This window comes from Octodon degus, unplaced genomic scaffold (assembly GCF_000260255.1).
Source record: "Octodon degus isolate 3935 unplaced genomic scaffold, OctDeg1.0 scaffold00290, whole genome shotgun sequence".
Lineage (NCBI taxonomy): Eukaryota > Metazoa > Chordata > Mammalia > Rodentia > Octodontidae > Octodon > Octodon degus.
In genome coordinates, this window is record NW_004524866.1 from 911,032 (window position 1) to 925,884 (window position 14,853).

At 38.0% G+C, this 14,853-nt stretch overlaps 1 protein-coding gene across 1 annotated transcript in view; it reads left to right on the forward strand.

Annotated features, from left to right (window-relative positions):
• LOC101561904 (vomeronasal type-2 receptor 116-like) overlaps window positions 1-10,207 on the forward strand; it is a 54,571-nt gene extending 44,364 nt beyond the window's left edge. Inside the window, exons 6-9 of the mRNA XM_023707439.1 lie at window positions 69-518; window positions 1,153-1,380; window positions 1,724-1,847; window positions 9,285-10,207. Of these exons, the coding sequence (XP_023563207.1) occupies window positions 69-518; window positions 1,153-1,380; window positions 1,724-1,847; window positions 9,285-10,207 (1,725 nt within the window). The remainder of the gene's footprint in view (window positions 1-68; window positions 519-1,152; window positions 1,381-1,723; window positions 1,848-9,284) is intronic.
• Window positions 10,208-14,853: the final 4,646 nt, after the last annotated feature.

Consider the following 14,853-nt stretch of genomic DNA (forward strand, 5'->3'; position numbering starts at 1 on the left):
AAGCTTGTTCTAAGTAGGTGCTTTAGACCACTGAGCCATCTCTCCAGCCCAACTTAAATAATATAAACCATCATCTGGGGCTCCACTTAGTGACATGGAGAATCTGGGTCACAAACACACAATGGCATGCAGACCTGGCTGGCAGAAATTTCATCCTGGACTCATTCCATGGGATCCTCATTTTTTCACACCACCATAAGGAGATTTCTGGTTTTAATAGGTTTATCCAAACAGCAACACCATTCAAATACCCAGAAGACACATTCCTCACTCGGTACTGGTTCCAGAATTTCCACTGCTTATTCTCTACATCTGACTGTTCACTGAAGGACTGCACCCCCAATGCCTCCCTGGCATCGCTGCCTCTGAATCGTTTTGACACAGCCATGAATGATGGGAGTTTCAACACCTACAATGCTGTGTATGTGGTGGCCCACGCGCTCCAAGAGATGATTCTTGAACGAGCACAAAAACAACTCATAGAAAGTGGGGACAATATGGTGTTCTCTCCCTGGCAGGTAATGTGATTTTTATTTTGAGGAAGGCCCTGTAGTCACAGTCAAATCAGAGGGCTTTTGCCAAGTGCTGAGATCAATAAAGAGAATTCCTCTGAAAAAGCCAAGAGTCTAGAATGATTTTGTTGTTGAGATAAATTTTGACATGGAAATGAATCAGTATCATTGCATTGTTTCAGAAGGATATTAAAGCTTTTGCTATTTCAGGTGGTTAATAAATACAGCATTTTCCTGTACAGTTTTAGAAAGGAAAACAGACATCATGTATTTTATGTGTACCTCAATGCATCAAATACCAGAGTGGATATTTTACCAAAGATTGACATTCTATTCCACAAGCATTTTCGTGTTGATGATCGCATTTTGCAGGCAAATGTTGTGGGAACACACAGAAACATAGCAATTAGAAATGTTTGGCATGTGTGTGCCCCACATGCTTATATGGGTTTGGTTGAAACTACTTTTGAAACTAACCTTTAAGAAGCATTATGATACTTTAAGTCACTTTTCTTCATTCCATGCCAGGGTTTATGCTCCATTATGAAACAAGAATAATGAACAGTAGAGACTTCCCCACCCAGGTTTTGTTTCCTAACATTCCTGTCCATGTTATCACAGGATAGTGCTTCCTTTTCAGCTGCAGCCCCTTCTGAAGGACCTCCACGTTAACACTCCTGCTGGGGAGCAAGTCAATTTAGACAAGCACAATAAATTGGATACAAAGTATGATATTCTCAACTTTTGGAATTTTCCAGAAGGCCTGAGACTTAGGGTGAAAGTCGGAACGTTTTCCCCACATGAGTCACCTGGGGAACAGTTGATCTTGTCTGAGGAGATGATACAGTGGGCCATTGGAAACATGGAGGTATGTCGACAGCAAACCTAATTTGAGTCTCAAAATCAGGTGAGTCACACATATAAAATAAATATTGTTGTGGATTTTCTTCCCTATCTTTGACCAGGAATGCTCACACATGGAGTTTAACAACTCCCTTTTAAAATTGAAAGAATTTCTTATGCATCCTTTTCTGATAGATTTTCAACTTTTTTTCAAGAAGTAGATTTTTCAGTCAGATTTTTGTCAGTACATTTTAGCCATTATATAAATATGGCAGTATGCAAGTATTTGGAATTATGCATTAATACAAAGTGTTTTTCACTCTGCTTGTGGATGGTGACGTCACCAACACAAATCTGCTTGTCCTCAGACTCCCCGCTCAGCCTGCAGTGAGAGTTGCACCCCTGGATTCAGGAAGTCCCCTCAGGAAGGAAAGGCTGCCTGCTGTTTTGACTGCGCCCCTTGCTCTAGGAATGAGATCACTAATGACACAGGTAAGAGTAACTCCTGTGCAATAGTTGTGTCATTCTCTTTTTTTTTGTTTATTTGTTTATTTTTGTGTGTGGCCAGCTCAGCCCACCAGGGGGCAGGGCTGGCTGGCATGTGGTGCTGGGGATTGAACTGCGGTCCCTGTGGTTTGCTTAGCTTAGCTTGTTCTAAGTAGGTGCTCTAGACCACTGAGCCATCTCAACAGCCCTGTCATTCTCTTTTGTCTCTAATCAATCCAAGAAAAGAGTAAGATCTGAAACAGAAAAACAAAAGCTAATTCTTTTTTCCCTTATTTAGCAATTTAACTGTGTAACGATATATTGGGATAAATGATTCCCTGCCCTGAACTGTATCTGACAATGTTTTAAATGTCCTTTTGCTTTGCAGGGTGTGGGATGCAGACATACTCTACACTGCGCTGTAATCTCAGCCATTTGTAGTCTGTTATTTTTAGAAAGGTTCTCCTAAATTGCCTAATCTGAACTGTAATTTGTGATCCTTCTTGTTGAGAATACAGGCACATGAAACCACACCTGGATTCTATGCTTTAGTTTTGTAGATCCCCTCTGAGCATCATGTTCCCAACCAATTAAGTTGCATGCCTACCATCCCAGCATAGTAGGAGGCTAAAGAACAAAGTTTCGGGCAGAGGCAGGCAGCTTGTGGCAGATCCAGTGAATAGGTGGATGAGGCCTCATTGTAATTTATTGGAAGCCTTCTTCTCTACTGGAAAGTACTTACAAGCAGGATGCACTGATAGTTGACCATAATTCAGAAATACAATGACAAGAGAAAATTTTCACAGCTGACTCAGAGAGTCGCATAATCCCTAGGTTGTGAGGTGCGAGGTCCTGAGTTTAATCAATGGTACAGAAGAAGGAGAAGGAGAAGGAGAAGGAGAAGGAGAAGGAGAAGGAAGATGAGGAGGGGGAGGACGAGGAGGAGCAGAAATGATATGTTGGCGGCCTTTGGAACACAAGGATACATTTTGTGAAAAATAGGATAGCCATGTGTCTTTTTCTGTAATGACACTTTTAAAAAAAATTATCATGAATCATCCCTATCAATCACCCATTGCATGGTGACATGAATAATCATTAGTGTCACAGAGCTGCATGAGTTTATATTTGTACAAAATATAGGATATGCCAAAGAATGATATCTACATGTTTCTTTTCTTTCAGTCTTTATTTATTTATACATTTTGTACAGACCCTCAGTATGTAACTTGCATTTGTAGTGATCCTCCTGTCTCAGCCTCCCCAGCTCTGGGATTGCAGGTGTGAGCCTCCGTTTCCAGTTTCAGTGGCTGGCTTGGCACGGGGCCAGTAGGGTATGTTGTACCTGGGATAGAACCTGAGTCCTTGCACTTGCCAGGCAGGTGCTTAGACAACTGAGCTATCTCCCTGACCTCTTCATTTTTCAATTCATAATAATTTTTTCACAGACCCTATAGCATCTGTATTATATCATATTTGTATGAACTCTGATAATTTCTTTTTTATAATTACTTGTTTTGTGGTACCAGGGGTTGAACTCAGGACTCTGCACCTGCCAGACAAGTGCTTATTCTATGGAGCTATCTCCCCGCCCCCCCAATAATTTCTTGATATGATTAACAGAAATAAAAAGCATAGAAAAATCACAATTTTGACAGCAAGTGAAGTACATAAAATGAGGCTCAATATTATTGAAAAACAAAGAATGTGAAGATGCATTTTGTGTGTTGCACCCTAATATAATACTGAAGATTTTTCAATTCCATAAGTAACGCTTTGATAATAATCAAACTGGGAAAGTTACCTCTCAACTCTACATTCTTTACTTTTTTTCTGGTGTGTGTGATTTAGTTTTATACACTGACTAGCATAATTGGCAATTAGTTTTTAAATATAATAAGTCGCATTGCATTGCATACAAGAAATTTACTTAAGGTGTATACAATCATAATAGAGTATGGTAATTTCATATACATATAGTCCATGTTAATTTATAGAGAAAAATATTTCCTAAACCAGTTACTTCTAGCTTAAGAAATATATTCTTGGGCTGGTCAGGTAGCTCAGTGGACTAAACAGCCTGCTTTGGCAGACACAGGGACCAGGGTTCGGTACCTGACATTCCTCGCTGGCCCCTTCCCTGAGGTGTGCTGGGAAGACAGCTGAGACTGGGCATGATGGGATGGACCTGCATTCCTAGCCCTTGGGAGGCCAAAAACAGGAGGATCACTACCAGTCCAATCTTTGTAATGATTCCCTGGAGACCAAGTATGGAACACATTAAAGAGAAAAAGAAAAAGATATTCTTCAATGAAGTGGGTATAACACATTTTAAAAGAATATTTTAGAGTCTATAAATGATAATATTACTTATAAACCCTTTTGGTTAGAAATGAAGCTAACTTTATAGCGAAATATGTATGTGAAACATATTTAACAAAGAGGCTGAGTCCTGCATTTGAATATTTTATCAGAAACTCGAAAAAATCCAAAAATTCCACAAAAATAAAATGAAGGAAAAGAAACAATATGGAAATCAATTTTAAGGAAATTTAGATACAAAAATAGATGACACATCGATAGATAGATAGATAGATAGATAGATAGATAGATAGATAGATAGATAGATAGATACATGATAGATAGATCGATAGAAAAATAAAACCAAAGTTGATTCTGTTTAAAAATTGAATAACCTTCAATAATATTTCCAAGAATAAAGAGAAAAATTTCAAAATAAAATCTTTATTATTCATAAATTTCTCATTTGTACAAATAAGTAGGAAATCTTTCACATAAAAATTGTCTTAAGAATTGGACATATACCTTTGAAAATTTACTTAAAATTGAGAAATTCAAAACAAAATAGCAAACTATCCTAGGAAAAAATAAGAAAAATTCCACAGTGTCATGTACTAACATATAAGTTCATAATTAATATTTTACAAAAATTTTTATACTATCTAAAATCTTAGCAGTCAAACATATAAGCATTGAAGACCCGACTAGTAGTCATTCCTCAAACACCTTTCCAAAAATGAAAAAGTGCACAGAGCATTATTTTCTGTGAAGAGCTGAAGTCTGGCTCCATTGCTGCACAGCAATAGGAGAAGAGCCAGTCCTACCCTCTCCTTTTTCTTCTGCAGGCTTATTGCAATAGGGACATAGGTGGTCATCAGTTTTCCAGGAAAATAGAAATAAAATAACTAAAATTATACTACATTGAACATCTTTTGTTATTTAAATCTGAAGAATGAAGATAACAAATTGTACTAAATTAAAATTTGAGCAAATTACATTCATTCCATAAATAATATTTCCTGCACACAAAGCAGGCATTATATTTTGTTGTTTGATGTGGAAAACAAAAATAAAGAAAATAATTCTTATAAGGATTATTTCTGAAAAGGAAAACCTGTACCAGAAGTACTGGAAGTGTTTCTAAAAAGGAAATCCTGTACCAGAAGTATCAGAAGTGTTGCTCTTTTAGAAACTGTATTCTTTTTGAAACTACCTAGCTGTCTAATGTTTCATGGCTCTGCAATCTCTTTTTGAATTCTATAACTAGGACAGCACAAAGAACAATGTAGAATGTCTGACTGTGACAATCACCATAATAACTACTCTGGTTGAATAACAGAGACTCCTAAATCACACCTTCTAACTGATGATCTCATCCTATAAGCTGATCAGGGAAGGGCCAGGCTGTCCTGCGCTGCCTTGGTACCTCATGCTTATGCATCATACAATATCCCTGGACCACCAGCACTCACGACCTGGCTCTGCCGATGGTGAGAGACATGGACAGGACCACAAGTGTAAAATAACGGTGCTCCCTGCTTCCATATGTCCTTGGTGCTTTCACTTTCCCAGACTCAGTTTTGCTACACTTCCACTAGCAATACACAGAAAGACATAGCTAGTAAAGTATTTTCTATTTTTTTTAATTTATTTAGTACAGGGCTACAGGGTCTCACTACACAGATTGGATTCTTAGTGATCCTCCTATTTTCAGCCTCTCAAGCGCTGGGATTACAGGTGCATGCCACCATGCCCAGTCTCGATCCACATTTTAGCACTCCTTAGCAGTAGGGCTGGCACAGCATACCCAGGATCGAACCTGTGCTCTGCCTAAACAGGAGCTTTATTCACCAGAGAAATCTTGCCAGCCCCCTAATACATTTTTTTCAAGCAAGTAAATAAAAGTAAAACTGTTCTCAGAAGAGATTTACTATGAAGTATATCATTTTGTAAAATTAAGTGTACATATAAAACACTAATGAATTAAAAAATCTATAAAGTTCTGACTGAATGACTTATGTTAAAATACTCCTAAAATTTACTCATGTGATATTCAAAGATGAAAATTTAGATGATATGTATTCCATTTTAAAATATGAAATGCTGATAAATTCCTTAAGTGTTTTGAAACATATTAGTGATAAATTAAAGTATTTAAAAAAAGTAAAACATAAATAAGTGATTGAATAAAATATATTCACAGATGGAAGATTCACTGAAGAAGAATCACTATTTACAAAGTTGATATAGTTACACTAGGTAATTTCAATAAAAATTCAATTATAAGTGACATCCACTTCAGTATAAAGGCTTCGAGTTTATCATTCTTAATAGCTGAATAATACTCCATTGTGCAAAAATAACACATCTTTTTCAACCATTCCTCAGGTGATGGGCACCTTGCTTGTTTCCAAGAGTTGACTATCACAAATTGTGCTGCTATAAACATAGGCACACATATATCACTATGATATGATGTTTTCAGATCCTCTGGGAAAATTCCCAGTAGAGGAATAGCTGGTTTAAAGGGGATTTCCAGTCCAACTTTTCTAAGGAGTCTCCATACTGACTTCCATAATGGTTGCACCAGTCTGCCTTCCCACCAGCAGTGGAGAAGGGTTCCTTTTTCCCCATAGCCCCTCCAACATTTGTTGTTGGATGATTTCTTTAGGTTAGCCATTCTTTCTGGAGTGAAATGATATCTCAATGTGGTTTTAATTTGCATTTCACGAATGGCTACTGACGTGGAGCATTTTTTCATATATTTATTCGCTTCTTGAACATATAAACCAGACACACATGTGTAAATATCATATAGTCTCCCTAGTATAAGAACTCAAAAGAAGAAATACAAATAGAAAGATACAATACAAGTAAAAGGAAAGCAGGATCTCAAGGAAAAACTAATCAAGAGAGGGAAAGGAGAAGAGTTAGGAAACATGACAATGTCAAGCCATACAGTTATATGTAGAAGATGAGCAAGGCAATGATCCTGAGAATCTTCAGAAGATTTTTTAATCTAGTAGTTAATTGGAAAGATTCTCACCCTTACTAACTATATATACTGATACCTGTGAACTAAGGTACTGCACTGTAGATGGTAATTTGTAATAGTGGTTTCATGCTTGCAGAGCCTGTCATTCTAGTCTTCTAAATATGAGCTACTTGTCATGACATGACAGTTGCTGCTATGATGTTTCTTTGGAAGGTGGATATTCAAGAAGAAAGGGGTGGTGAAGGAAAGCAAGAGAGAGGAAAAGGAAAATTGTGGGACTGTCCTGCTTCAAGGTTGTACATGGTGAGATTTTTGGACTTATGTGCAAACATGAGAAGTATAGAATTCTTTATCCTATTTTTAAAATATATTCTAATTTTTAAATGTTTTTTATCATATTCTGTAGGGACTTAAAGTTCAACATATCAATATTTGATGAAAAATACCTGTCCCATATTATACCTAAGATGTTTGATATACAGACAAATAGTGAGGTTAAGCTTAACAGCCTAAGTTGTTTCATAATAACAATAAGCTTGTCTTCTGGATGGCTAACAACCTAAGTTTGCAGACCAAAATTGGAGAAAAAGGAGGGCACAAGGAAAGCCAACATTTTGGTCCTAGCCTTCTAAGGTAAGTTAAGACTCAGGACATATGAGAACTTGTACTGTGACATTAGTGTCCCAAATTTTCTGATCAAGGAGATTATGGGACCAAAGAGGAAAGTGATCGATGATGTAGAGTGTGCCTAAGGAGAGTCACATGGACAGAAAACATCCTCTCAGGCTTTCACAGAGAGCACTTTGGCCAAGCAATGGCCGTGACTCATCCACATGGCTGACACTGACAAAGGTTCTACAGTCTGAGGTACAGGATCTCAGGATAAATCCTGAGGGGATTTCACTGACCTTCTCAGACCCAAAAGCTACAACTCTTGTTGCATAGGTCCTCCTTTACCTTGGTCTTAACCATCCAGAAGAAAAGTATAAAAACGAAATATAAGAAGTAAAGCCATGCTGTTATATTGAGCTGTGGGGGACTCAGGTCATCAATTTGTGACATTGCCAGTGAAGCAGAAGACCCAATACTATTGTGGGCTGCTGGACTCTTTTGGAATGTTTTGCTGAGTTTACACATCTATAATATTCAAATAACGGTACTTAACAGCAAAAAAAAGGTATACAGATGAATGTCCATTTTGTATCTGTGTATTCAGAGAGGTTGGGATAGATATATAGTTACATTCTCTTAATGAAGAGAATGATTTTTCCTAAAGGTGTTTGTAAATGGCATGTCAGGTCTGCACTTGTACAACAATTAACCACTAAGAAGAATGTATGCAGTGTGTTAATTATTGACACTATCCTACTGATTTTATTTGAAACTGTCTCATTGCTATTTGTTTATCAATAAAATTATGGCAAAAAATTCAATTACAAATTTTGGTGTGAATTATGACCTTTTATGAGGGGACAATTCATATATTTCCTGAAATGAAATACTACTTGAATTATCTGATTCATTGAAGTTATGAGATTTTGGTAGTTTTGGTATAACTGCTTGCAGATTGCATGAGAAATCACAACAACACAGAGATTATTTTTTACAGAAGTATTCTGCTTTGTGAAAAGAGATAACTGAATTTATGAATGTAGCTGTCTGATAAGCATAACAAAATGTTTTCCACATGATCCCAAATAAGGTGGTCAGGGCTGTTCTTACAGCTAAGCACATTAAAGCGCCAGGTTAGGCAGAGCACAGGGTTCAGGGTCCCATCCTCAACATACTGTGTCTGCCCCACCCGTGTGGGGCCCTAAGAGGGCAATTGAGACTGGGCATGGTGGTGCACACCTGAAATCCCATCACATGAGAGGCTGGAGACAGAACAATCACTACGATTCTGACCTATGCAGTGAGACCCTGTAGACTCTTTAGACCCTGCCCTAAATACAGAAAACAAAACAAAACAAAATAAAAACAAATAAAAGAATAATGTGGCCAGTACCAAGGAGTAATTTTTTCTTATCTAATATTTTTATGTATCTAGAAAAACTGAGAAATTTTCCTCAACTATGAGCATCTTGGGGTAAGAAGAATAAGGAGAAAAACCTAAAATTTCAGTGTTAATAATTTTAATTTCTCACTAGACATGGAACAGTGTGTGATGTGTCCACATCATCAGTATGCCAACATTCAGAGAAACCACTGCCTCCAAAAGAACGTCACTTTTCTGGCTTATGAAGACCGCCTGGGGAAGGCTCTGGCTGGCACTGCCCTGAGTCTTACTATGCTCACATCTGCTGTTCTTGGACTCTTTGTTAACCACCAAGACACTCCCATTGTCAAGGCCAACAACAGGGCTCTCAGCTACACCTTGCTCATCTCCCTCACCTGCTGTTTCCTCTGCTCCTTGCTCTTCATCGGCCGTCCCAACACAGCCACCTGCATCCTGCAGCAGACCACGTTTGGAGTTGTGTTCACTGTGGCTGTTTCCACTGTCTTGGCAAAGACCGTGACTGTGCTTCTGGCCTTCAAGATCACTGCTCCAGACAGAAGGATGAGACAGTGGCTGGTGTCAGGAGCACCAAACTACATCATCCCCATCTGCTCCCTGATCCAACTTACTCTCTGTGGAGTCTGGATGGGGACAAATCCACCCTACATTGACACAGATGCTCACTCTGAGCATGGTCACATCATCATCGTGTGCAACAAGGGCTCCCTCACTGCCTTCTACTGTGTCCTGGGATACCTGGGCTCCCTGGCCCTTGTGACCTTCACTGTGGCTTTCCTGGCCAGGAACCTGCCTGACACCTTCAATGAAGCCAAGTTCCTGACGTTCAGCATGCTGGTGTTCTGCAGTGTGTGGTTGACCTTCCTGCCCGTGTACCACAGCAGCAAGGGGAAGGCCATGGTGGCCATGGAGGTCTTCTCCATCTTGGCCTCCAGTTCAGGGCTGCTGGGATGCATCTTTGCCCCTAAGTGCTACATTATTTTGTTAAGACCAGAGAGAAATTCTCTGCATGGGTTTAGAAATAAAACACATTTGCACAGTAAGAAACCCTTATAAGTTTAAAAAATATATGTTTCAGTACAATAAGTTCTTGCCTGGCAAGTGCAAGAGCATGAATTCAATCCTCAGTTCAATGCTCCCTTCCCCCCAAATAATAGAAATAAAAAGTAGAAAAATAAAAAAATATGTGTTTTTTTTCTAAAATCCATAATAGCTCAGTGTTGAACATGCACTATTATTTTCAGTTACTTATTTCGTTACAGCATGAGATTTGCCTCAATTATCAGTGGATCCATTTTTTTTCTCTAGGCACAAAGTTGCTGGTTGTAGGAAAAAATCTCCATCTCCCTTTGAATCTTATTTTGAAAAAGAAGTTTTTCAGGGGGAACTACCTGGTGGGCCTCCCTCCTGTCCCTCTCTTGGACAGGAGCATTCTTTTTCTCAATAAATATATTCTGCTCATAAAAAAAAGAAAGAAGTTATTCCTGGCAGAATATCTACACTAAATCCTCATATATAACCTGAGGTTTGGTTTAGTTTTGCCTTTATTTTATTTATTTAGTATTTTTAATGTATTTTGTGTAGGTTTTCACTATGCTGGTAGGAGTCGTAGTGATCCTCCTATCTGCACCCTGCCCAGCGCTGGGAAGACAGGTGGGCCCCACCATGCTGAGACTTGATATTGGGCTCAGAGGGCCTGGGGGCAGGCTTGTGTGGCACGCAGTGGCAGGGATTGAACCCTGGTTCCTGCACTTGCCTCAGTAGGCACTTAGTCCACTGAGCTGTCTCACTGGGCCATTTCTCCCTTATCACATGCACCACTTGAACTTCTGAATCATTTGTGCTCATGTTTAATATGATAATGTTGTCTTCCCACCACCGCATTTCAAAGTCCCTGTTGTGTTTCATTACATTTTTCCATTTTAGATATTATGACTTACATATGGCTACTATAGTTTATTCTGATAGTTTGATATTTGCTTGATCAATTTTACCTTTCAAGGTCCCTGAAAATGTTTTTGAGTAAATTCACTCTCATTAGAGAAATATCTATGGATATGAGACTTTGTGGACAAAATGTCTTTGCTCCACTTTAAGCGAAGAGGATCGAATACAGGCAACTCATGTTTATTCTCTAGATTAGTTCTACTGGTTAGTAATAAATCTTGGAGATTTTGTCATATGAAACTGTAAGTGCTTCTGATATTTCTGAAAATATCAGAAAAACAAAGTATTACATTTTAATATTTGTTATATATTTATATGAAATCATCAAAATTTCAAGCATTGATTCGTTACTTGTGTAAAATATATAAAAACAACAACAGGAATGTATTTCTGGACCATCCAAATAGTTCAGCAGACTAAAGTGCCAGCTTAGTCGGTCTCAGGGACCAAGGATTGATCCTCACCATGCCATGCTGGCTCCGCCCCAGGGCACTATGAGCCAGTGAGTGAAACTGGGCGGTGTGGTGCATGTATGTAATCCCAGCGCTAGGGAGAATAAATACAAGAGGATCACTATGAATCCAACCTACATATGGAGACCATGTAGGTATTGTAGTAAATGAATTTTTTAAAAAACAATATTAACTACATGTTGAATAGTCCATGCACCATGCTCAAATCAGTTTCACTTCATAGATGCAAGAATAGTTCAACATAGCATACTCAGTGAATGCATTATCAAAACAGAATAAAGGATATAAATCACATCATCATCTCCAGAGATGTAGAAGAAACACTTGACAACTATAAACTATTTATGCTGAGAATCCTCAAAAGTTAGGTATAGTAGTATCATATTTCAATTTAACTCCCTGTCTCTCACCTGGAAGATAAATGCACTCAAAATTAATCAAACACATTAATTAACTACCAAAAATGGTATAACTATTTGGGGATATTAAAGAAGAAACATCACAGATTAATGGTATAGAAAACATTGTCCTGAATTAACACTCCCGTGGCTGAGGAAACAGAAGCAAGAATCTTCAAAAAAGATGACCAGGCTTCTCTTAATCAAAAAGGGGTGAGCATCTGATGGACCAGAAATTGACTTGATGAAACATTCAGCCTCACTGGACCAAATACTAGCACTTTCCACTCTCAGCTGTGTGTGATCCTACTTTACCTCAAGGATCAGGAAGTTTGGAGCCCTGTGAGCCTTGAAAGTGTACGTGTGACCTGCCAGGTTTAGCACTGGTGACAGAAGTTATCCTGGACTGTAGCACAGATGGTGGGAAAATGTACACCAGCATTGGGGAGTGGGGGTGAAGAAGGTATCAAAACCTGTTTGAAGCTAAGAGCCTGCATTGGTACAGAAAGGTGGATAAGGGCTGTGGCTTGGCAGACAGAAGTGGCTCATACTGAAGTAGAAATCAGGTACTAACTGATGCTACTGTGGTCAAATAAACACATACTCACTTCCACAAGGCTTACTGCACTTTGTGTAGCAGCAACATGTTGGTGATTTTCTATGCTCACTAAAGAAATTGGTCAGTGGTTTTCTTTCTCAGTTGAGTGCTTTTCTGTTTTTGGTATTCTATGTCTCAGGAACGACTTTGGCAGTCTTCCTTCCCCTTAAATCTTATTGAAGATATCAAAGCAAATTGGAGTTAGGTTATGCCTGATGTTGTTATAGAATTACACAGTAAACTCATTTACACATGGGCCTTTCTTAGTATTTTGTCATTACTGTCTCTTAGTCAATGTCTTATTAAATTGCTCAGCGTGTTTCTGTCTTCTATTTCAATTTTGGTAATTCTAGTAATCTATCATTTCTTCTAAAACCTCTAAATTTTGGAGTTAGAGTTTTTAAACAAATTATAATTTGTATTCTGCAGTGCAATGCTATCTTTTGTCATTTTTTCTTTTGCATATTAATCGCATATATGTGCGGCTTTTCTTTTCCTTTTTTTTTTTTTTTTTTTTTGCAAAATTGACTAAAGACTTTTCTGTTGTTTATTCTTTCAATAGCCAGCTCTTTGATCCACTGATCTTTTTTCATTGTATCTTACTCTCAATCTAAGTAGTTTCTGTTCAGGTTTTAATAATTTATTTTTGTATATTAGCATTGGATTTAGATTGTTCCTGTTTTTTAGAACCTGGGGGTGCATCTTAGCTTTCTGTGATCTGAGGATTCTCAACTATAAACTTTGTTCTTGGGATTGCATTCATTGTCTCCCATAGTTTCCACTACAGTGGGCTCCCATTACTGATTCTAGGAAGTGTTTCATTCCATGATTTCTACTAAGGTCCACATGTTATGCAAGAGAAATTTCTCTATTAGCATTTGACCACAGTAGCATCGGTTAGTAGCTGACTTCTGCTCCAGCAACGACCACTTGTCTTTCTGCCAAGCCAATAGAGATATTTGAATTTAGATTGTTCGTCTTTTATAGAAATGTTCTAATTTTTTTTTTTTTGGTGTAACCAAGAATTGAACTCAGGCCCTTGCACTTGTCAGGAAAACACTTATTCCACTGAGCTATCTTTCCAGTAAAAATTTGTTCTAAAAGTTCAGTTTGATCTTTGAATATTCTACTATAAATTTTTGGCATCAATCTGAATAGTATTCATGCAAATACATTGTAATAGAAGCTTGGCATCCAATCTATCCAGGCCTTACATTAATTAGATGTTAAAGAAATCATGCTCCATAAAGATTAAGAGGCGAATAAACTCTTTTTTCTTTCTTTCTTTGTTCTCTTTCTTTCTTTCTTTCACTCATGTTATCTTTCGGACCAGAGATTCACTATGCAGCTCAGGCTGAACTTGAACTCACTTTGTAGTCCAGGCTGTCGTTGAACTCCCAGAATCCTCCTGCCACAGCCTCATGTGTTCTGGATTACAGGCATTCTCCACCACATCCGGCATCATCATGTTTGCTAACCTATTTTTCATATGGACATAAGATAACAGATGCACAGCCACAAGGCAGGAAGTAGTTACTTTTTAATTATTGTGAAAGTATATCCTCTTTTTGCTTTGCCATTGCAAATATTATTGCATACCATTATTCATAAGTGAGTGATAGCCCAACAATAAAGCAAAGTCCAAGTTTACATTAGTGTTCACAACTCATGATGGATATTTATTAAAACTTCAAAAATGCAGAATGCTATCTACCCAACCATTACAGAACCGTGAATAATTTTTCCATTGCTTTAGAAATTCACTGGAACTCTGGTGGTGTAACGGTCTACATGTGTGACTCTCATATCCAATACTTTTGGTGGTGAAAGGTGGAGCAGTACTTTCCAATTCTGAGTCTTTGCTTTAGAAGGAACCAGTTCCCATGCTGTCATAAAGTTATTAACAATGTGGGCGCCCAAATTATTACTTTATGAACAGATTATGATACATGAATCCATGGATTTAACATGTTGGATAGCACTATATAGAATGGGGAAAGTAGAAGTTTAGTTTTCTTTCAGAAATGCAACATATTACATTATCAATATTGAATAATTTTTAATTAAGGAATACAAAAGTAACTACTGGTCTTCAGAGAATGGAATATGTATGCAATTGGGAGTTGTGTTGTTTATTTTCCACTCATGACTCAGAAAGCCTGGGCAATGCAGGGAAAGTTCTCCACCACACTGATTCCTGAGTGTATGTGGCTGGATCTTGTTATCATTTGGTGGCTGAGTGTAATGCCAAATCTTCAATAGCAAGTTTGGGTCTCCTCAGGTCAT